Genomic DNA, 23,585 nt, shown 5'->3' with positions numbered 1-23,585 from the left:
CTGCTGATTGGTGGCTGCACATATATATCTCTTGTGACTGGCTCAACTGATGTGTTCACCTACTTCCCAGCAGTATACTGCTGATACTTCAACAAAGGATACCAAAAGAATTAAGCAAATTTGATAATAGAAGTAAATTGGGAAGTTTAAAACTGAATGTTGTATCTGACGCACAAAAGAAAAATTTTAGGTTTCAAGTCCCTTTAACAATTGCGCTCCACTTGTCAGCTAGGCGTAGATGTTCACTTGGGGGTTCATTTACAAACTAATGTTGAAATAAAAAAATCTAAATACAAAGTATTTGTAACCACGTTTAATTTTGTGAGATCAATATGGCCCCATGCAAACCCTGAGTCGTCTTATTTTTATTTTTTTGACAATATAATGTCATGATTTATAAGTAAACAAAAATATGGTTATTTAAAGGGACAGTCTACTCAAGAATTTCTGTTGTTTCAAAAGATAGATAATCCCTTTATTACCCAATACCCAGTTTTGCACAACCAACACAGTTATATTAGTATACTTTTTACCTCTGTGATTACCTTGTATCTAAGCTTCTGCAAACTGCCTCTGATCTCAGTTCGTTTGACAGACTTTCATTTTAGCCAATCAGTGCTGATTCCTAGGTAACTGTACTGGAGTGAGCACAATGCTATCTATAGGACACACATGAACTAGCATTGTCTAGCTGTCAAAAACTGTCTAAATGCACCGAGAGAAGAGGCGGCCTTAAAGGGCTTAGAAATTAGCATATGAGCCTAACTAGGTTTAGCTTTCAACAAAGAATACAAAAAGACAAAGAAAATTTGATTAAAAAAAGTAGATTGGAAAGTTGTTTAAAATTGCATGCCCTATCTGAATTATAAAAGTTTAAAGGGATACTAAACCTACATTTGTGTATGATGATTCAGATAGAGCATGCAATTTTAAGCAACTTTCTAATTTACTCCTATTATCAATTTTTCTTCATTCTCTTGCTATCTTTATTTGAAAAGGCAGAAATCAAAGCTTAGGAGCCGGCCCCTTTTTGGTTCCGCACCCTGGTTAGCACTTGCTGATTGGTATCTACATTTGAAAGAAAAAAAGTGGGTTTAGTATCCCTTTAATTTTGTCCAGACTGTCCCTTTAATGTTGCCATATTAACCCATGTGTACATGAATAACTATGGATTGAAGTAGAGATACCTTTTTAGTTTTTTTAGTTTTTTTCAGTTGGTTGTGACTTCTGCTTCCCTACAAAAAAATCACTTCTGTAAGTTATTAAAGTTAGAACAGACTGTACATGAAAACTGTTACATGTGGGTATAAACTATTGTAATAGTCTTTAGCCAACAATGAGCAACACTTTATTATCTATAAATGCTGGAATATTTCATATAGTTGAGTTGATATTAAATGACTTATTTTGAAAGCGCAGTGAGCTTCTTGGTATTTGTGAAATATTTTTTTGATTAACAAAAAAATATAAATAGAAAAATGTAAAACGCACAACCATAGACTGATAAAGTGTAAAGTCTGTCAAGTGATTAGCAGAGAATTTATGGGCCTAGATTCCCTAATATATCAAGTGCAGAACAAGACACAATTAAAAGGACACTGAACCCAAATTTTTTTCTTTCGTGATTCAGATAGAGCATGCAAATGTAAGCAACTTTCTAATTTACTCCTATTATCATTTTTTCTTCGTTCTCTTGCTTTCTTTATTTGAAAAAGAAGGCATCTAAGCTATTTTTTTGGTTCAGAACCATGGAAAGCACTTGTTTATTGGTGGGTGAATTGATCCACCAATCAGCAAGAACAACACAGTGTGTTCACCAAAAATGGGCCGACATCTAAACTTATATTCTTGCATTTCAAATAAAAATACCAAGGGAATGAAGAGAAATTGATAATAGGAGTAAATTAGAAAGTTGCTTGAAATTGCATTCTCTATCTGAATCACGAAAGAATTTTTTTTGGGTTCAGTGTCCCTTTAAAGGGACATCAAGTTATGAGTTTAAAAGGATAGACAGGTCAAAATTGAAATGTGCATGTGGGCATTTCAATTTAAAATAGAAGCATTTTTGCAATATACTTCCATCAGCAAAAATGCTTCTAGTAAAAGTTATTACCATTTTGTAGCGGCATACGTACATATGCTGTGAGAGCCATGCACCATGGCGGTGTGTATTGTGCCTGTGAAGACATCATTTCTATAAATTACTGCTAACTCTTTGTGATAGTGTAGCGTTTGAATACTGAAGCATGGACCCTCACAGTATATGTGAGGGTAAAATACCCTATTGCAAACAAAAAAACATTTAATATAAAAAATCTCAAAATGTTTACTGTCATTTTAAATAAAAAAAAACTTTCATAGAATGAGCTGGGTTCTAAGTCTAAGCAAAAGATAACTGGCGTGTATTGGGTTCTAGATTTTTTAAAACATCTAAAACCTACCATATTTTACGGTATTAAAGGGACACTGTCTAATCACTCAGCCTAAATAGTTAGGCATTGAAATACTAATTAGGGCTGAGGGGTTCAATGAGCAAATCCAGCAATTTCACATACATAAATCTCTATTTCTCTTACTTCCACTAGTATATAGTGTTTGTTTCTCGTTTACATAGCTTTTCTATAGTGAATACATTTGTTATTCATATTTTTAGTGTAGGTAGTGGTTGCTACACGCAAAGGCAGCTATTTTAAATAACAAAATAAATGTAAACTAGATGTTTGCAAACAATTTAATAAACTGCTGCAAGTAAAATAGACCATTGGGATTCGGAATCTGAACCTATTTAATTTATATTTTCTTGTACATGCAGTCACAGTTTATTGTCTGTACAGTCCCTGATATCAAGCAGGTATGTGCACTATTAACTATTTTAGGAAAACACCAATGAACTGTATTAAAAACATCCCATTTTGATCAAAATACTTTGATAAAGATGTTATAAAATGCACCATACTGTGTTGTTACTCATGTCCGTCCCACGTTGGTTTAGATCTATTTCCTTGCTGTCATTTTTCTGTTTTTTTCATCTGTAGCTGGAAGAAAAATACAGCATCATTTAAAAATCTTTTGTAATAAAATCCTCACTTGCTGCCTTTGTGCACTTCCAAATACTTCACTCTCATTACATACATCCCTGCACTTCGCTGTAATAGTGCAAGAAGCCTATTTTGCTCTGTGGGATGAAGAAGCGGAGTATGTTTCTATAGAAACCACATTAGAATTCTTGGAATCTACACCCGCACCAGACAGAAGGCAGAGAGGGGGTTATAGGGAAAGAAGCGTCAGAGAGAGAAATAAGGAGGGCTGGGGTTATAGACAGGAAAATGGGTTAGAGTGACATAAGAAGAAGAAACCAAGCTAGGAAAATGCCCTAAAAAAATTAATATTAAAATAAATAAATGGATATACATCAGAGTGCATAACCAAATAGATTTTACACAGGAACACTCCACAGATAAATACACACAGCTACCATGTGGATGCACACACACTTAGCACAAAACATGCTTATACAATTAACCCACAACAAACCACAGGTTAGATGCATGCCCTGCCTTGGTTCTTCCAGCTATCTGCCCATACAAGACCTCAGATTAGATGCATGCCCTGCCTCAGTTCTTCCAGCTATCTGCCCATACCAGACCTCAGATTTAGATGCATGCCCTGCCTCGGTTCTTCCAGCTATCTGCCCATACAAGACCTCAGATAAGATGCATGCCCTGCCTCAGTTCTTCCAGCTATCTGCCCATACAAGACCTCAGATTAGATGCATGCCCTGCCTCAGTTCTGAAAGCTATTTCCCCATACCAGACCTCAGATTAGATGCATGCCCTGCCTCAGTTCTTCTTGCTATCTGCCCATACCAGACCTCAGATTAGATGCATGCCCCTGCCTCAGTTCTGACAGCAAACTGCCCATACCAGACCACAGATTAGATACATGCCCTGCTTTAGTTCTGACAGCTATCTCCCCATAGCAGACCTCATATTAGATACATGCCACTTCCTCACTTCTGAAAGCTATCTGCCCACAACAGACCACAGATTAGATGCATGCCACTTCCTTAGTTCGGAAAGCTATCTGCCCATAACATACCTCAGATTAGATGCATGCCACTTCCTCAGTTCTGAAAGCTATCTGCCAATAACATACCTCAGATTAGATGCATGCCACTTCCTCAGTTCTGAAAGCTATCTGCTCCTAACAGACCTCATATAAAATACATGCCCTGCCTCAGTTCTGATAGATATCTGTCCTTAACAGACCTAAGATTAGAAGCATGTCCCTGCCTTGGTTTTCACAGCTATCTGCCCATACTAGACCACACTTTAGATACATGCCCTGTGAGGCTGGGGATATAGAGAGAGAAGGATGAGGCTGGGGTTATATAGAGAGAGGAGGGGGAGGCTGGGGCTATATATAGAGAGGGGTGATACTGAGGTTAGAGAGAGAGGAGAATGAGGCTGGGGTTATGGAGACAGAAGAGGGTGAGGCTGAGGTTATAAAGATAAAAGAGAGTGAGGCTGGAGTTATATAGAGAGGGGAGGATGAGGCTGGGGTTATATAGAGAGGGTAGGGTGAGGCTGAGGTTATACAGACAGAGGAGGGCAAGGCTGAGGCTATACGAATATAAGAAGGTGAGGCTAGGGCAATATAGAAACAGGAGGGTGACTGCGGTTATAGAGACAGGAGGGTGAGGATAGGGTTATAGGGAGAGAGAGGGGGTGAGGCTGGGGTTATATAGAGAGGAGGGTGAGGCTGTGTGTACCTCTGACCCTTTATCTCTCTCATCTACTCATTACTTGTAATCCTCCTATCTTCAATCACTTTCTCTCTCCAATCCCAAATCTCTGGTCTAATCCCAGTGTGCACCTGACCCTTTGCTCTGTACAGCTGGTGCCTTCTTGTTTTCTTCTGCCTCCCCCTTCTCTGTAATCACAATGTTCCCTTTCCTTTATTGCCCTATTCTGTTCACTCTAATCTGCCTTTTTATTTAACCTCCTGTCTGTCTCTATCTGCTTCCTTTTTATTTATCCTCCTGCCTGTCTCTATCTGCCTCGTTTTTATTTAGCCTCCTGCCTGTCTCTATCTGCCTCCTTTTAATTTATCCTCCTGCCTGTCTCTATCTGCCTCCTTTTTATTTATCCTCCTGCCTGTCTCTATCTGCCTCCTTTTTATTTAGCCTCCTGCCTGTCTCTATCTGCCTCCTTTTTATTTATCCTCCTGCCTGTCTCTATCTGCCTCCTTTTTATTTAACCTCCTGCCTGTCTGTATCTGCCTCCTTTTTATTTAGCTTCGTGCCTGTCTGTATCTGCCTCCTTTTTATTTAGCCTCCTTTTTATTTAACCTCCTGCCTGTCTGTATCTGCCTTCTTTTTATTTAGCCTCCTGCCTGTCTGTATCTGCCTCCTTTTTATTTAGCCTCCTGCCTGTCTGTATCTGCCTCCTTTTAATTTAGCCTCCTGCCTGTCTGTATCTGCCTCCTTTTTATTTAGCCTCCTGCCTGTCTGTATCTGCCTCCTTTTTATTTAACCTCCTGCCTGTCTGTATCTGCCTCTTTTTATTTAACATCCTGCCTGTCTGTATCTGCCTCCTTTTTATTTAGCCTCCTGCCTGTCTGTATCTGCCTCCTTTTTATTTAACCTCCTGCCTGTCTGTATCTGCATCTTTTTTTATTTAGCCTCCTGCCTGTCTCTATCTGCCTCCTTTTTATTTAGCCTCCTGCCTGTCTCTATCTGCCTCCTTTTTATTTAGCCTCCTGCCTGTCTGTATCAGCCTCCTTTTTATTTAACCTCCTGCCTGTCTGTATCTGACTCTTTTTTATTTAGCCTCCTGCCTGTCTGTATCTGCCTCTGTTTTATTTAGCCTCCTGTCTGTATATGCCTCCTTTTTATTTAGCCTCCTGCCTGTCTGTATCTGCCTCCTTTTTTTTAACCTCCTGCCTGTCTGTATCTGCCTCCTTTTTATTTAGCCTCCTGCCGGTCTGTATCTGCCTCCTTTTTATCAGACCTCCTGCCTGTCTGTATCTGCCTCCTCTTTATTTATCCTCCTGCCTGTCTGTATCTGCCTCCTTTTTATTTAGCCTCCTGCCTGTCTGTATCTGCCTCCTTTTTATTTAACCTCCTGCCTGTCTGTATCTGCCTCCTTTTTATTTAACCTCCTGCCTGTCTGTATCTGCCTCCTTTTTATTTAACCTCCTGCCTGTCTGTATCTGCCTCCTTTTCATCACACCTCCTGCCTGTCTCTATCTGCCTCCTCTTTATTTATCCTCCTGCCTGTCTGTATCTGCCTCCTTTTTATTTAGCCTCCTGCCTGTCTGTATCTGCCTCCTTTTTATTTAACCTCCTGCCTGTCTGTATCTGCCTCCTTTTTATTTAACCTCCTGCCTGTCTCTATCTGCCTCCTTTTTATTTAACCTCCTGTCTGTCTGTATCTGCCTCCTTTTTATCAGACCTCCTGCCTGTCTCTACCTGCCTCCTCTTTATTTATCCTCCTGCCTGTCTCTATCTGCCTCCTTTTTATTTCGCCTCCTGCCTGTCTGTATCGGCCTCCTTATTATTTAGCCTCCTGCCTGTCTGTATCTGCCTCCTTTTTATTTATCCTCCTGCCTGTCTGTATCTGCCTCCTTTTTATTTAGCCTCCTGCCTGTCTCTATCTGCCTCCTTTTTATTTAGCCTCCTGCCTGTCTGTATCTGCCTCCTTTTTATTTAACCTCCTGCCTGTCTCTATCTGCCTCCTTTTTATTTAACCTCCTGCCTGTCTGTATCTGCCTCCTTTTTATTTATCCTCCTGCCTGTCTGTATCTGCCTCCTTTTTATTTAGCCCACTGCAAGTGGGAAATAAGACCCTCCCCCCTCCCCCTTCTTTTGCATATGAAAAGACCCTTTACACAAACAGGAGCAAGCTGGAGTAGGTAGCTGACAGTATTCTCATAAAACTTTGGGGCTTGGTTAGGAGTCTGAAAATCAGAGCAATGTTATTTAAAAATAAGCAAAAAATATAAAAAATGTAAACATAAACCTTTATGGGCTATATAAATAGATCATCTACAAAACATGTATGCAAAGAAAAAATGAGTGTATAATGTCCCTTTAAATAAAAAGGCAGATTAGAGTGAACAGAACAGGGCAAATAAAGGAAAGGGAAAATAGTGACTACAGAGAAGGGGGAGGCAGATGAAAACAAGAAGGCACCAGCTGTACAGAGCAAAGGGTCAGGTGCACACTGGGATTAGACCAGAGATTTGGGATTGGAGAGAGAAAGTGATTGAAGATTATATAACTAGGGATGGGAGATAGGAGGATTACAAGTAATGAGTAGATGAGAGAGATAAAGGGTCAGCGGCTGAGTGATGGCTGCAGGTCACTTGGTCACTGTACGTGCTGATAGGTAAGAATTATCCAGTACACTGTCTGACTTGCCATACTGGGCTTCAAAGCGTGCAAGGCAGCTGCCTAAGGGGAAGACCCCACTAACCAGGTTATGAACAGAGGTTTGTTACTAATGAGCGCAACATATTAAAGACTCACCTGAGGCAAAGAAGCAGTGAGTGCAAATAATACAACAGAACAAAAATGTATTTATCCCACTAAGTTATCTGGGGTTGATAGTAAAATAAATAGGACAAACTATTGTGCAAGACCAGAAGTGTGTCTGACTCATAATAAATGTGTAGCACATTGTGTAACCCCTGTATAACCAGTACAGCCTCTCTCTGTGACCAGTAACCCCTGTATAACCAGTACAGCATCTCTCTGTGACCAGTATCCCCTGTATAACCAGTACAGCCTCTCTCTGTGACCAGTAACCCCTGTATAACCAGTACAGCATTTCTCTCTGTGACCAGTATCCCCTGTATAACCAGTACAGCATCTCTCTCTGTGACCAGTATCCCCTGTATAACCAGTACAGCATCTCTCTGTGACCACTATCCCCTGTATAACCAGTACAGCATCTCTCTGTGACCAGTATCCCCTGTATAACCAGTACAGCATCTCTCTGTGACCAGTACCCCCTGTATAACCAGTACAGCATCTCTCTGTGACCAGTACCCCCTGTATAACCAGTACAGCATCTCTCTGTGACCAGTATCCCCTGTATAACCAGTACAGCATCTCTCTGTGACCAGTATCCCCTGTATAACCAGTACAGCATTTCTCTCTGTGACCAGTATCCCCTGTATAACCAGTACAGCATCTCTCTGTGACCACTATCCCCTGTATAACCAGTACAGCATCTCTCTGTGACCAGTATCCCCTGTATAACCAGTACAGCCTCTCTCTGTGACCAGTATCCCCTGTATAACCAGTACAGCATCTCTCTGTGACCAGTATCCCCTGTATAACCAGTACAGCATCTCTCTGTGACCAGTATCCCCTGTATAACCAGTACAGCATCTCTATGTGACCAGTATCCCCTGTATAACCAGTACATCATCTCTCTGTGACCAGTATCCTCTGTATAACCAGTACAGCATCTCTCTCTGTGACCTGTATCCCCTGTATAACCAGTACAGCATCTCTCTGTGACCAGTATCCCCTGTATAACCAGTACAGCATCTCTCTGTGACCAGTATCCCCTGTATAACCAGTACAGCATCTCTATGTGACCAGTATTCCCTGTATAACCAGTACAGCATCTCTCTGTGACCAGTATCTCCTGTATAACCAGTACAGCCTCTCTCTGTGACCAGTATCCCCTGTATAACCAGTACAGCATCTCTCTGTGACCAGTATCCCCTGTATAGCCAGTACAGCATCTCTCTGTGACCAGTATCCCCTGTATAACCAGTACAGCATCTCTCTGTGACCAGTATCCCCTGTATAACCAGTACAGCATCTCTCTCTGTGACCAGTATCCCCTGTATAACCAGTACAGCATCTCTCTCTGTGACCAGTATCCCCTGTATAGCCAGTACAGCATCTCTCTGTGACCAGTATCCCCTGTATAACCAGTACAGCATCTCTCTGTGACCAGTATCCCCTGTATAACCAGCACAGCCTCTCTCTGTGACCAGTATCCCCTGTATAGCCAGTACAGCATCTCTCTGTGACCAGTATCCCCTGTAAGACCAGTACAGCATCTCTCTGTGACCAGTATCCCCTGTATAACCAGTACAGCCTCTCTCTGTGACCAGTATCCCCTGTATAGCCAGTACAGCATCTCTCTGTGACCAGTATCCCCTGTAAGACCAGTACAGCATCTCTCTGTGACCAGTATCCCCTGTATGACCAGTACAGCATCTCTCTGTGACCAGTATCCCCTGTATAACCAGTACAGCATCTCTCTGTGACCAGTACCCCCTGTATAACCAGTACAGCATCTCTCTGTGACCAGTATCCCCTGTATAACCAGTACAGCATCTCTCTGTGACCAGTATCCCCTGTATAACCAGTACAGCATCTCTCTGTGACCAGTATCCCCTGTATAACCAGTACAGCATCTCTCTGTGACCAGTATCCCCTGTATAACCAGTACAGCATCTCTCTGTGACCAGTACCCCCTGTATAGCCAGTACAGCATCTCTCTGTGACCAGTATCCCTGTATAACCAGTACAGCCTCTCTCTGTGACCAGTACCCCCTGTATAGCCAGTACAGCATCTCTCTGTGACCAGTACCCCCTGTATAGCCAGTACAGCATCTCTCTGTGACCAGTATCCCCTGTATAACCAGTACAGCCTCTCTCTGTGACCAGTACCCCCTGTATAGCCAGTACAGCATCTCTCTGTGACCAGTACCCCCTGTATAGCCAGTACAGCATCTCTCTGTGACCAGTATCCCCTGTATAACCAGTACAGCATCTCTCTGTGACCAGTACCCCCTGTATAGCCAGTACAGCATCTCTCTGTGACCAGTATCCCTGTATAACCAGTACAGCATCTCTCTGTGACCAGTATCCCCTGTATAACCAGTACAGCATCTCTCTGTGACCAGTATCCCCTGTATAACCAGTACAGTATCTCTATGTGACCAGTATCCCCTGTATAGCCAGTACAGCATCTCTCTGTGACCAGTATCCCCTGTATAACCAGTACATCATCTCTCTGTGACCAGTACCCCCTGTATAGCCAGTACAGCATCTCTCTGTGACCAGTATCCCTGTATAACCAGTACAGCATCTCTCTGTGACCAGTACCCCCTGTATAGCCAGTACAGCATCTCTCTGTGACCAGTATCCCCTGTATAACCAGTACAGCCTCTCTCTGTGACCAGTACCCCTGTATAACCAGTACAGCATCTCTCTGTGACCAGTACCCCCTGTATAGCCAGTACAGCATCTCTCTGTGACCAGTATCCCCTGTATAACCAGTACAGCATCTCTCTGTGACCAGTACCCCCTGTATAGCCAGTACAGCATCTCTCTGTGACCAGTATCCCTGTATAACCAGTACAGCATCTCTCTGTGACCAGTATCCCCTGTATAACCAGTACAGCATCTCTCTGTGACCAGTATCCCCTGTATAACCAGTACAGCATTTCTCTCTGTGACCAGTATCCCCTGTGTAACCAGTACAGCATCTCTCTGTGACCAGTATCCCCTGTATAACCAGTACAGCATTTCTCTCTGTGACCAGTACCCCCTGTATAACCAGTACAGTATCTCTCTGTGACCAGTATCCCCTGTATAACCAGTACAGCATCTCTCTGTGACCAGTATCCCCTGTATAACCAGTACAGCATCTCTCTCTGTGACCAGTATCCCCTGTATAACCAGTACAGCATCTCTCTGTGACCAGTATCCCCTGAATAACCAGTACAGCATCTCTCTGTGACCAGTATCCCCTGTATAACCAGTACAGCATCTCTCTCTGTGACCAGTATCCCCTGTATAACCAGTACAGCATCTCTCTGTGACCAGTATCCCCTGTATAACCAGTACAGCATCTCTCTCTGTGACCAGTATCCCCTGTATAACCAGTACAGCATCTCTCTGTGACCAGTATCCGCTGTATAACCAGTACAGCATCTCTCTGTGACCAGTATCCCCTGTATAACCAGTACAGCATCTCTCTGTGACCTGTATCCCCTGTATAACCAGTACAGCCTCTCTCTGTGACCAGTATCCCCTGTATAACCAGTACAGCATCTCTCTCTGTGACCAGTATCCCCTGTATAACCAGTACAGCATCTCTCTGTGACCAGTATCCCCTGTATAACCAGTACAGCATCTCTCTCTGTGACCAGTATCCCCTGTATAACCAGTACAGCATCTCTCTGTGACCTGTATCCCCTGTATAACCAGTACAGCATCTCTCTGTGACCAGTATCCCCTGTATAACCAGTACAGCATCTCTCTCTGTGACCAGTATCCCCTGTATAACCAGTACAGCATCTCTCTGTGACCTGTATCCCCTGTATAACCAGTACAGCATCTCTCTGTGACCAGTATCCCCTGTATAACCAGTACAGCATCTCTCTGTGACCAGTATCCCCTGTATAACCAGTACAGCATCTCTCTCTGTGACCAGTATCCCCTGTATAACCAGTACAGCATCTCTCTGTGACCTGTATCCCCTGTATAACCAGTACAGCATCTCTCTGTGACCAGTATCCCCTGTATAACCAGTACAGCATCTCTCTGTGACCAGTATCCCCTGTATAACCAGTACAGCATCTCTCTCTGTGACCAGTATCCCCTGTATAACCAGTACAGCATCTCTCTGTGACCAGTATCCCCTGTATAACCAGTACAGCATCTCTCTCTGTGACCAGTATCCCCTGTATAACCAGTACAGCATCTCTCTGTGACCAGTATCCCCTGTATAACCAGTACAGCATCTCTCTCTGTGACCAGTACCCCCTGTATAACCAGTACAGCATCTCTCTGTGACCAGTATCCCCTGTATAACCAGTACAGCATCTCTCTCTGTGACCAGTATCCCCTGTATAACCAGTACAGCATCTCTCTGTGACCAGTATCCCCTGTATAACCAGTACAGCATCTCTCTCTGTGACCAGTACCCCCTGTATAACCAGTACAGCATCTCTCTGTGACCAGTATCCCCTGTATAATCAGTACAGCATCTCTCTGTGACCAGTATCCCCTGTATAACCAGTACAGCATCTCTCTGTGACCACTATCCCCTGTATAACCAGTACAGCATCTCTCGGTGACCAGTATCCCCTGTATAACCAGTACAGCATCTCTCTGTGACCAGTATCCCCTGTATAACCAGTACCGCATCTCTCTGTGACCAGTATCCCCTGTATAACCAGTACAGCATCTCTCTCTGTGACCACTATCCCCTGTATAACCAGTACAGCATCTCTCTGTGACCAGTATCCCCTGTATAACCAGTACAGCATCTCTCTGTGATCAGTATCCCCTGTATAACCAGTACAGCATCTCTATGTGACAAGTATCCCCTGTATAACCAGTACAGCATCTCTCTGTGACCAGTATCCCCTGTATAACCAGTACAGCATCTCTCTGTAGCCAGTATCCCCTGTATAACCAGTACAGCATCTCTATGTGACCAGTATCCCCTGTATAACCAGTACAGCATCTCTATGTGACCAGTATCCCCTGTATAACCAGTACAGCATCTCTCTGTGACCAGTATCCCCTGTGTAACCAGTTGTGGTATACCTTTAACTATAACCCCTCCTATTTGGTCTCCACCCTATATAAGGACTACCTGTAACACTCATTTACTGCCTGATTATTGAAGTCTTAGCTACTCTTGTGTAGCTTTCCTTATCCCAGGTCTCCTATTGCTTGTATCCTGTGCAAGGTGGTTTACTTTGTTTACTCTAGCTGCGTCTTGAATCTCTTATGCTCAAATCGTTACTTTGTCATTACCGACTTTGGATCATTCAACGGCCGGATCTACTTTTTCACCGCTACCCGGAAGTAAGCCGCATTCACACACGCTGCCTCTCCAAACACGGATCTTCCAATGCGGTAACAGAAATATCACGGTCCTCAAGGTGGTAACGTATACGAACAATGCTAAAGCCTTTAAACTTCTTACCTGCTTGTTTTTGTTACCATACTGAATTATTGGGCATCTCCTATTACCTGCAACATCCAATATGAACAAACATTGTATGTCTGTGGAATGTCTGAACTTGTAAATATTTTAGGCTGTGTGTGATTGCGTGAAGTAAGAAGAATCATTTGTTTCTTCTAATTCAGATTCTGAGCTTGTCAGTATTTCTTTTTCATCTGTGGCCTCCGGTTATATATATATATCTTGAACATAAGATATATATTATATTAAATATTCCTTATATTTATTAACACTTAAGTCAGTAGTTAATATACAAATTCATCATATATTAAATGTCTCATATTGTTTAATCAGGCTACATAGAAGTTGTTTTCTGATTACTACAAAAAAGAGCAACAAGCTCTAATTTTAGAGCTAACCTTTATAACCAATGTGCAAATACTTGTTTACTTAAATACGAAGCTCAGAATACCACATAATAATCAGGCCCAAAAAACCGAATTTTGAATTAATTAAACATTATGGATCCTAATGAAATAAAAAAGGAGTTTAATAATGTTTACCTTAAACTTGATTATTTAGCAAGAGCTGTGACAGAAGTGCAGACTGAAAATGCTGCACTGAAAACTATAGTTAAAGATTTTGTTACACAAAAGCCTCATGACCCACCTGAACCTCATATTAATTATCCACAACCTTTTTCAGGGAAACGTTCTGAGTTCAGGGAATTTAAGAATGCCTGTAATTTATTATTTTCTCTTAGACCTAAGACTTATCATACTGAGCGGATTAAAGTTTGTACCACAATATCTTTCCTACAAGGTGAACCCAGGACTTGGGCTAATAGGTTTTTTGAAAACAATAACAATATCCTGGATTCATTACAAGATTTTTTTTCTGCTTTAACTAGTCTATATCAAGACTCAAATTCTCAAATAAATGCTGAAATGAGATTGAGGTCTTTAAAACAAGGTAAGAGAAATGTGGAGGATTATACCACTGAGTTTCAGATGTGGGCAGAGGACTCTCAGTGGAATGAAATCAGTTTGAAAAATCAATATCGTTTAGGTTTATCTGAAACACTCAAAGATGAACTTTCACGTCTTGAGATCCCAGATACCCTTGATGGTCTTATTAAATTAAGTACATCTTTAGATCGTCGTTTGAGAGAAAGGAGGGCAGAAAAGGCCTCTAATGATACCTCATATAGAAGACCTTACCAAGTCACAACAAGTCATGACAAAGATCATGGCAGTGCTACCCCTATGGAGATTGGTGTACTTAGAGGACCTCTGTCACCAGAGGAAAAAATTAGAAGGAGGTTGGAAAATCTCTGTTTATATTGTGCTCAAAAAGAACATGTAGTATCTACTTGTCCTTTGTTGAAAAAACAAAAGAATGGTAAAAAAAAAAACCAGTGACTTTATTTACAGCATAGCTAATGATACACACATGACTTTGTCTATTTCTTTACAGTGGGACCAGAAAAATATCCAAACCAAGGCATTAATTGATTCAGGAGCATCCGGAAATTACATTGATTCCACTTATGTAAATAAAAATCGAATACCTACTATTTGTAAACAAAATCCTGTATCTATTAAGCTGATAGATGGTTCATTAATAGAACAAGGACCTATTACACATCATACTATTCCCCTGCTTGTAACATCATTGCAGGGACACACTGAATATTTATCTTTTGATCTCATAACCATTCATCAGCATACTCTCATCCTAGGCTATCCTTGGTTGAAGAAACACAACCCTCACATAAATTGGGTTTCAAATAAGGTAACATTAGATTCTGCTTTTTGTTCCCAAACTTGTTATCCACATCAAACCATAGCGTCACTTGATATTGGTTTACCCTCGTGTTATCAGGATTTGGCAGATGTATTTAATTTAAAAGAGGCAGAAAACCTTCCACCTCATAGGGAGTTTGACTGTCCTATCGATATAATACCTGGTTCCAAAATCCCTCATGGTAAGATCTATCCCCTCTCTCAAGAGGAACTCCAGTATATAAGAAACTACTTAGACGAAAATTTACGTAAGGGATTTATTTCACACTCCACATCCCCTGCAGCTGCAGGTATGTTTCTAGTAAGAAACAAGGATGGTACCATAAGACCTATTATTGATTATAGAGCTTTAAATAACATCACAATAAAAAACAGATACCCGTTACCTTTAATACCTGAACTTTTGGAACGTCTAACTGGTGCAACTATTTACACCAAATTAGATTTAAAGGGAGCTTATAATTTGATTAGAATTAAAGAAGGTCACGAATGGAAAACGGCATTCAGGACCAGATATGGCCTTTTCCAATATAATGTAATGCCTTTTGGTCTGAGTAATGCTCCGGCAACTTTTCAGTTTTTTATAAATGAGATCTTTCGTGACCTGATAGACGTTTGTGTCATAATATACCTTGACGACATATTAATTTATTCTAGAACACCTCAAGAGCATGAAAAACATGTACGCTGGGTATTAACTCGTTTAAAAGAACACAAACTATATGCTAAACTGGAAAAATGTTCCTTTCATGTCACAGAAATAAAATTCTTGGGTTACATCATCAGTCCCAACAAAATTCAAATGGATCCGGAGAAGGTATCAGCAATTCTAAATTGGCCTACTCCTACTTCCACAAAATCTGTACAACGATTCATTGGTTTTGCGAATTTTTATAGGAAGTTTATAAAAAATTTCTCTTCAATCGTTAAACCATTAACAACACTCACTAGTGAAAAACAAAGATTTAAGTGGACCGAATCCGCTAGTCTTGCCTTTAATAAATTGAAAGAAAATTTTACTACAGCTCCCATTCTAGTTATGCCAGATTTTGATTCAGAATTTATCCTTGAAGTAGATGCATCCGACTCAGGTATCGGTGCAGTTTTATCACAACAAGATAAGAACAAGACTGAGATTCATCCTATTGCTTTCTATTCAAAAATGTTAACTAGTGCTGAGAAAAACTATAGCATAGGAGATAAAGAACTTCTAGCTATAAAACGTGCTCTAGATCATTGGAGACATTTATTAGAAGGTTCTAAGCTACCTTTTAAGATTTATACTGACCATAAAAATCTTGAATTTCTAAAAACAAGTAAGACCTTGTCTGCAAGACAAGCAAGATGGTCTATATTTTTTGATCGTTTCGATTTTCTCTTAACCTACAGACCAGGACATTTAAATACCAAAGCCGATGCCCTCTCTAGATTACATGAACAAGACACTCATAATCAAATTTACCAAATCATTCCAAAAGAAAAAATTATAGGTTTATTAACACCTTTAGAAGAGGAGATCTTAAAAGAATTAAAACATGAACCACCACATGGAATAGACTGTCAAAAAGATTCCAAGACTGGTCTTTTCTATCATAATTCTAAACTATATATCCCCAAACAAATTAGATCTTCTATTCTTAAACAAACCCATGACGGGACACTAGCAGGCCATCCAGGTATTTCTAAAACTATAGACCTAACCAGGAGAAATTATTGGTGGCCACTCATGGATACCTATATTACAAACTATGTAAAACATTGTGATACCTGTGCCAGAAACAAGTTAACACACAAAAGACCATCAGGTCTTTTATCTCCTCTGCCTATTCCTGACAAACCCTGGAGTACCATATCAATGGACTTTATTGTCGAGTTACCTGAATCCCACCATTACAATACTATTTTAGTTGTCATTGATCATTTAACAAGACTGGCTCATTACATTCCCCTAAAAGGTCTCCCTACAGCTTTCACTACAGCTCACGTTTTCCTAGACAACATAGTTCGCTTACATGGACTGCCCAAAGTTATAATAACTGATCGTGGTACACAGTTTACCTCTAATTTTTGGAGATCCCTATGTAAGTTAATCAAAATTGATTCTAGATACTCGACTGCTTTTCACCCTCAGACAAATGGCCTTACAGAACGACTCAACCAAACCCTTGAGCAATATCTTCGTTGTTATATATCTCATCTGCAGGATGACTGGTCATCCTATTTACCTTTGGCTGAATTCTGTTATAACAATACTACTTCTACATCTACTAAACTATCCCCATTCTTCGTTACTTATGGATATCATCCTACTACTATTTCATTGTCCTCTCAACAAGTGAACTCTCCCTCAGCATTGGATTTCGCAACTACCCTACAAGAAAGACTTAACATCCTGAAAAAACATCTTTCGGAAGCTAAAGATTATCAAAAAAGGTTATATGATACCCATCACACTGCTAGCCCGGCTTATCAGATTGGAGATTTGGTACTACTCTCGACAAAGAATCTCAAACTGTCAGTTCCTAGCAAAAAGTTAGCAAATCAATATTTGGGTCCTTTTAAGATTTCTAAAATAATCAACCTCAATGCTGTGAGATTAGAGCTTCCCCAGGATTTTAAGATTCACCCCTCTTTTCATGTCTCTCTGTTAAAGCCATATCTTCCTTCACCTCAGTCTCTCTCCTTGTCTCGACCACCTCCAATACTCGTTGATGATCGAGAGGAGTATGAAGTTGAAGCTGTATTGGATTCTAGGATCCATAGGAAGAGGTTAGAGTATCTTGTGAAATGGAAAGGTTATGGTTCGGAGGATAACTCTTGGCAGCTTCATTCTGATCTTCGCACTCCCCGTCTTCTACGAAATTTTCATCGCCGCTATCCTGAGAAACCTAGTTTGGAAACCCCTGGGGTGCTTCCTTGAAGGGGGGGAGATGTGGTATACCTTTAACTATAACCCCTCCTATTTGGTCTCCACCCTATATAAGGACTACCTGTAACACTCATTTACTGCCTGATTATTGAAGTCTTAGCTACTCTTGTGTAGCTTTCCTTATCCCAGGTCTCCTATTGCTTGTATCCTGTGCAAGGTGGTTTACTTTGTTTACTCTAGCTGCGTCTTGAATCTCTTATGCTCAAATCGTTACTTTGTCATTACCGACTTTGGATCATTCAACGGCCGGATCTACTTTTTCACCGCTACCCGGAAGTAAGCCGCATTCACACACGCTGCCTCTCCAAACACGGATCTTCCAATGCGGTAACAGAAATATCACGGTCCTCAAGGTGGTAACGTATACGAACAATGCTAAAGCCTTTAAACTTCTTACCTGCTTGTTTTTGTTACCATACTGAATTATTGGGCATCTCCTATTACCTGCAACATCCAATATGAACAAACATTGTATGTCTGTGGAATGTCTGAACTTGTAAATATTTTAGGCTGTGTGTGATTGCGTGAAGTAAGAAGAATCATTTGTTTCTACTAATTCAGATTCTGAGCTTGTCAGTATTTCTTTTTCATCTGTGGCCTCCGGTTATATATATATATCTTGAACATAAGATATATATTATATTAAATATTCCTTATATTTATTAACACTTAAGTCAGTAGTTAATATACAAATTCATCATATATTAAATGTCTCATATTGTTTAATCAGGCTACATAGAAGTTGTTTTCTGATTACTACAAAAAAGAGCAACAAGCTCTAATTTTAGAGCTAACCTTTATAACCAATGTGCAAATACTTGTTTACTTAAATACGAAGCTCAGAATACCACACCAGTACAGCATCTCTATGTGACCAGTATCCCCTGTATAACCAGTAAAGCATCTCTCTCTGTGACCAGTATCCCCTGTATAACCAGTACAGCATCTCTCTGTGTGACCAGTATCCCATGTATAACCAGTACAGCATCTCTATGTGACAAGTATCCCCTGTATGACCAGTACAGCATCTCTCTGTGACCAGTATCCCCTGTGTAACCAGTAAAGCATCTCTCTGTAGCCAGTATCCCCTGTGTAACCAGTACAGCATCTCTATGTGACCAGTATCCCCTGTGTAACCAGTACAGCATCTCTCTGTAGCCAGTATCCCCTGTGTAACCAGTACAGCATCTCTATGTGACCAGTATCCTCTGTATGACCAGTACAGCATCTCTCTGTGACCAGTATCCCCTGTATAACCAGTACAGTATCTCTCTGTGACCAGTATCCCCTGTATAACCAGTACAGCATCTCTCTGTGACCAGTACCCCCTGTATAACCAGTACAGCATCTCTATGTGACCAGTATCCCCTGTATAACCAGTACAGTATCTCTCTGTGACCAGTATCCCCTGTATGACCAGTACAGCATTTCTCTGTGACCAGTATCCCCTGTGTAACCAGTACAGCATCTCTCTGTGACCAGTATCCCCTGTATAACCAGTACAGCATCTCTCTGTGACCAGTATCCCCTGTATAACCAGTACAGCATCTCTCTCTCTGACCAGTATCTCCTGTATAACCAGTACAGCATCTCTATGTGACCAGTATCCCCTGTATGACCAGTACAGCATCTCTCTGTGACCAGTATCCCCTGTGAAACCAGTACAGTATCTCTATGTGACCAGTATAACCTGTATAACCAGTACAGTATCTCTCTCTCTGACCAGTATCCCCTGTATAACTAGTACAGCATATCTCTCTGACCAGTATCCCCTGTATAACCAGTATAGCCTCTCTCTGTGACCAGTATCCCATGTATAACCAGTACAGCATCTCTCTCTGTGACCAGTATCCCCTGTATAATCAGTACAGCATCTCTCTGTGACCAGTATTCCCTGTATAACCAGTACAGCATCTCTCTCTGACCAGTATCCCCTGTATTACCAGTATAGCCCCTCTCTGTGACCAGTATCCCCTGTATAACCAGTACAGCATCTCTCTCTGTGACCAGTATCCCCTGTATAACCAGTACAGCATCTCTCTGTGACCAGTATCCCCTGTATGACCAGTAAAGCATCTCTATGTGACCAGTATCCCCTGTATAACCAGTACAGTATCTCTCTCTCTGACCAGTATCCCCTGTATAACCAGTACAGTATCTCTCTGCGACCAGTATCCCCTGTATAACCAGTACAGCCTCTCTCTGTGACCAGTATCCCCTGTATAACCAGTACAGCATCTCTCTATGACCAGTATCCCCTGTGTAACCAGTACAGTCTTTCTCTGTGACCAGTATCCCCTGTATAACCAGTACAGCATCTCTCTCTGTGACCAGTATCCCCTGTATAACCAGTACAGCATCTCTCTCTGTGACCAGTACCCCCTGTATAACCAGTACAACATCTCTCTCTGTGACCAGTACCCCCTGTATAACCAGTACAGCATCTCTCTGTGACCAGTATCCCCTGTATGACCAGTACAGCATCTCTCTGTGACCAGTATCCCCTGTATGCCAGTACAGCATCTCTCTGTGACCAGTATCCCCTGTATAACCAGTACAGCATCTCTCTCTCTGACCAGTATCCCCTGTATAACCAGTACAGCATCTCTCTGTGACCAGTATCCCCTGTATGCCAGTACAGCATCTCTCTGTGACCAGTATCCCCTGTATAACCAGTACAGCATCTCTCTCTCTGACCAGTATCTCCTGTATAACCAGTACAGCATCTCTCTGTGACCAGTATCCCCTGTATGACCAGTACAGCATCTCTCTGTGACCAGTATCCCCTGTATGACCAGTACAGCATCTCTCTGTGACCAGTATCCCCTGTATGACCAGTACAGCATCTTTCTGTGACCAGTACCCCCTGTATAACCAGTGCAGCATCTCTCTGTGACCAGTATCCCCTGTATGACCAGTACAGCATCTCTCTCTGTGACCAGTATCCACTGTATAACCAGTACAGCATCTCTCTGTGACCAGTATAACCTGTATAACCAGTACAGTATCTCTCTGTGACCAGTATCCCCTGTATGACCAGTACAGCATTTCTCTGTGACCAGTATCCCCTGTATAACCAGTACTGCATCTCTCTCTGTGACCAGTATCCCCTGTATAACCAGTACAGCCCCTCTCTGTGACCAGTATCCCCTGTATGACCAGTACAGAATCTCTCTGTGATCAGTACCCCCTGTATAACCAGTACAGCATCTCTCTGTGATTAGTATCCCCTGTATAACCAGTACAGCATCTCTCTTTGGCCAGTATCCCCTGTATGACCAGTACAGCATCTCTCTGTGACCAGTATCCCCTGTATGACCAGTGCAGCATCTCTCTTTGGCCAGTATCCCCTGTATGACCAGTGCAGCATCTCTCTTTGGCCAGTATCCCCTGTATGACCAGTACAGCATCTCTCTTTGGCCAGTATCCCCTGTATGACCAGTACAGCATCTCTCTTTGGCCAGTATCCCCTGTATGACCAGTACAGCATCTCTCTTTGGCCAGTATCCCCTGAATGACCAGTACAGCATCTCTCTCTGTGACCAGTATCCCCTGTATGACCAGTGCAGCATCTCTCTTTGGCCAGTATCCCCTGTATGACCAGTGCAGCATCTCTCTTTGGCCAGTATACCCTGTACAACATCTCTTTCTCTGACCAGTATACCCTCTCTTAGAATTACTCTCTCTCTACAAAAAGTACCACTCAATTAATAATATCAGTCCATCCTAATGACCATCCCAGGCTGCATCCCTCTAGCCTGTCCCTCAGGGAGGTGGGGGAGATACTCAGCTTCCCCCAGCCCTGTATACTCACCCAAGCCATTAGTAGGAAAGCTGTACAGCAGCTGTGCTCTCTCTCTCTCCTGCACAGGCCTATTCAGCATGTGCCCCTCTCCCACCAGATGCCGGTCTGTAGCCCCAGCCTCTATCAGCGTTCAACAAATCATTTAGATACAACTCTATCCCAAGCCACAGGCCTGTTAGCCACACTGAGTGTCCCTCCCGTCTCTATGGTTCTTTCTGTTGAACTCTTCAGTATGTGTCTCTGTTCCAGCTTGTTGGTGTCTGTCTACCTGTTGTCCCTGGCTCTGAATCTCCCAGGCAGAGGGTCACTATCTTGCTCTTCAACCTGAGGTTCCCCCTGACCCCTTACCCTCTCTCCTCACTCAAGGGGTCCCCCTTCACTCAGCCAAAGGTGTCTCCATTTCACTGTTGCCAAATCTGAAGGGCTCTCGGCTTGAGGGATTCCCTGCTTTTTTTCCTTATATTCCCAAAATGAGGTTCTCCTTCAGGCCTCTGTCTATCTGCAACTTATCTTCCAGAATGAGAGGTCTTCCCTAGATATCTGACAATGGGGATCTCTGCACCTCTGTCAGGGTGAGGGTCTCTCTGTCATTCCCAAAATCAGGATGAGGAGTCTCTTCTTGATGTCTGCCAAAGGGTCTCTCTGGACCTCTGTCACTGTGAGGGTCTCTCTGCCCCCTCTCTACCAGGATAAAAGGTCTCTCCTCATGTGCTTAAAAAAGGTTTCACTGTCTCCTCTCTCAATTAGAGGTTTTTCATGTCCTCTCTCTCAAAGGATGCGAGGTCTCCTCTTAGTATCTGTCAGAGAGCCTTTCTGTCTTTGGGTGAGAGGGTCCTGTATGTCAGAGGGTCTCTCTCCCAGTTGGAATGAATCTTTGGAGAATGTCTGTCAGAGTATTTATTTAGTAGAATGAGACTCTTTCTGGCTGTCTTCCTTCCAGGCTCATGTTGTTTAAAACTGATATTTTCTGTGTCTGTTTTTCTACATTAAGGCTTTCTCATGGTGAGGATAATGCCAGGTTAGCGAATGTCTCTCTTCCAGCCTTAAGGTCTCTCAATGTGAAAATGTCTCTTGGGTTTCATGTCTCTCAGTGACAAGGCCTTTCTCTCCTAGGCTGAGGGTCTCTGTGTCCCTCTCTCTACAAGGCTGCAGATAGGAATAAGACAGCAGCTGTTACGTGCATGAAGCACAGCAAACTCACAGCTGGGTCCTAGTGCCGGTTTGCTGTGTCACAGATGAAAATGTTCCTTCTTGTGTTTGAACAGAGTGGTCTAGGTCTGGTGACGCCCACTTATTAAAAAGCTACTAAATAACTGGAATTTATAAGAGGGATCTTGATTAACTACAAATGTTAATATTTATTCTCATGTCAGAACAGATTTTTTAAATGCTTTCCTGTCTTTTTAATAAGGGGAATGCCAGCTATTTAACAGATAGAGGGCAGTTATTAGAAGGGCAGGGATTATGGCAAGATCGTGCCAGGATCTGTGCCCACTAGAAGCCAAGGGTTACGGCACAAATAATTACTGCATGATGAAAGGGAAATAAGCAAAGCATCATACAATAATGTAGGTGTTGAGTTATTCACATAAAAGCATATGAACCAGCAAGTATATTGAGGAGTAAGCCACACAGTATTTGGATCCAGGGAAAGTAGATATATAAATAGATAGATAGACAGACAGACAGACAGATGTAGACTGTCAGATAGACAGACAGATAGATAAATAGACAGATAGATGATAGATAGAGAGATACATGTAGACTGTCATATAGATTAGCTAAACACAGCCAGACATATAGATAGATAGATAGATAGATAGATAGATAGACATATGTAGACTGTCAGATAGACAGACAGAAAGATAAAGACAGACATATAAATAGATAAAGAGAGATAGATGATAGATAGACAGACAGATGCAGACTGTCAGACAGATAGAAAGATAAAGACAGACAGATAGATAGATAGATAGATAGACAGATAGATAGATAGATAGACAGATAGATAGATAGATAGATAGATAGATATATACACAGATAGGTGTATACTGTCAGATAGACAGACAGAAAGATAAAGACAGACAGAT

At 41.8% G+C, this 23,585-nt stretch overlaps 1 protein-coding gene across 4 annotated transcripts in view; it reads right to left on the bottom strand.

The window, feature by feature from the left end:
• The window catches only part of ST6GALNAC6 (ST6 N-acetylgalactosaminide alpha-2,6-sialyltransferase 6), a 105,836-nt gene that overhangs the window by 34,643 nt on the left and 47,608 nt on the right, over positions 1-23,585 (bottom strand). Inside the window, exons 1-3 of one of the 4 annotated variants that reach the window (XM_053695859.1) lie at positions 21,505-22,660; positions 2,957-3,035; positions 1,188-1,235 (exon numbers count right to left, since the gene is read on the bottom strand). In XM_053695859.1, coding sequence (XP_053551834.1) covers positions 1,188-1,235; positions 2,957-2,971 — 63 coding nt within the window. In that variant the 5' untranslated portion in view covers positions 2,972-3,035; positions 21,505-22,660. Of the gene's footprint in view, positions 1-1,187; positions 1,236-2,956; positions 3,036-21,504; positions 22,661-23,585 lie in introns of those variants that run through there. The other 3 variants (XM_053695860.1, XM_053695863.1, XM_053695864.1) reach the window with 3 other exon arrangements.

The sequence above is a fragment of the Bombina bombina genome, chromosome 12, assembly GCF_027579735.1.
Source record: "Bombina bombina isolate aBomBom1 chromosome 12, aBomBom1.pri, whole genome shotgun sequence".
Classification (NCBI taxonomy): domain Eukaryota; kingdom Metazoa; phylum Chordata; class Amphibia; order Anura; family Bombinatoridae; genus Bombina; species Bombina bombina.
Note: the sequence above shows the minus strand (reverse complement) of the source record. Positions and strands in the feature narration are given on the sequence as shown.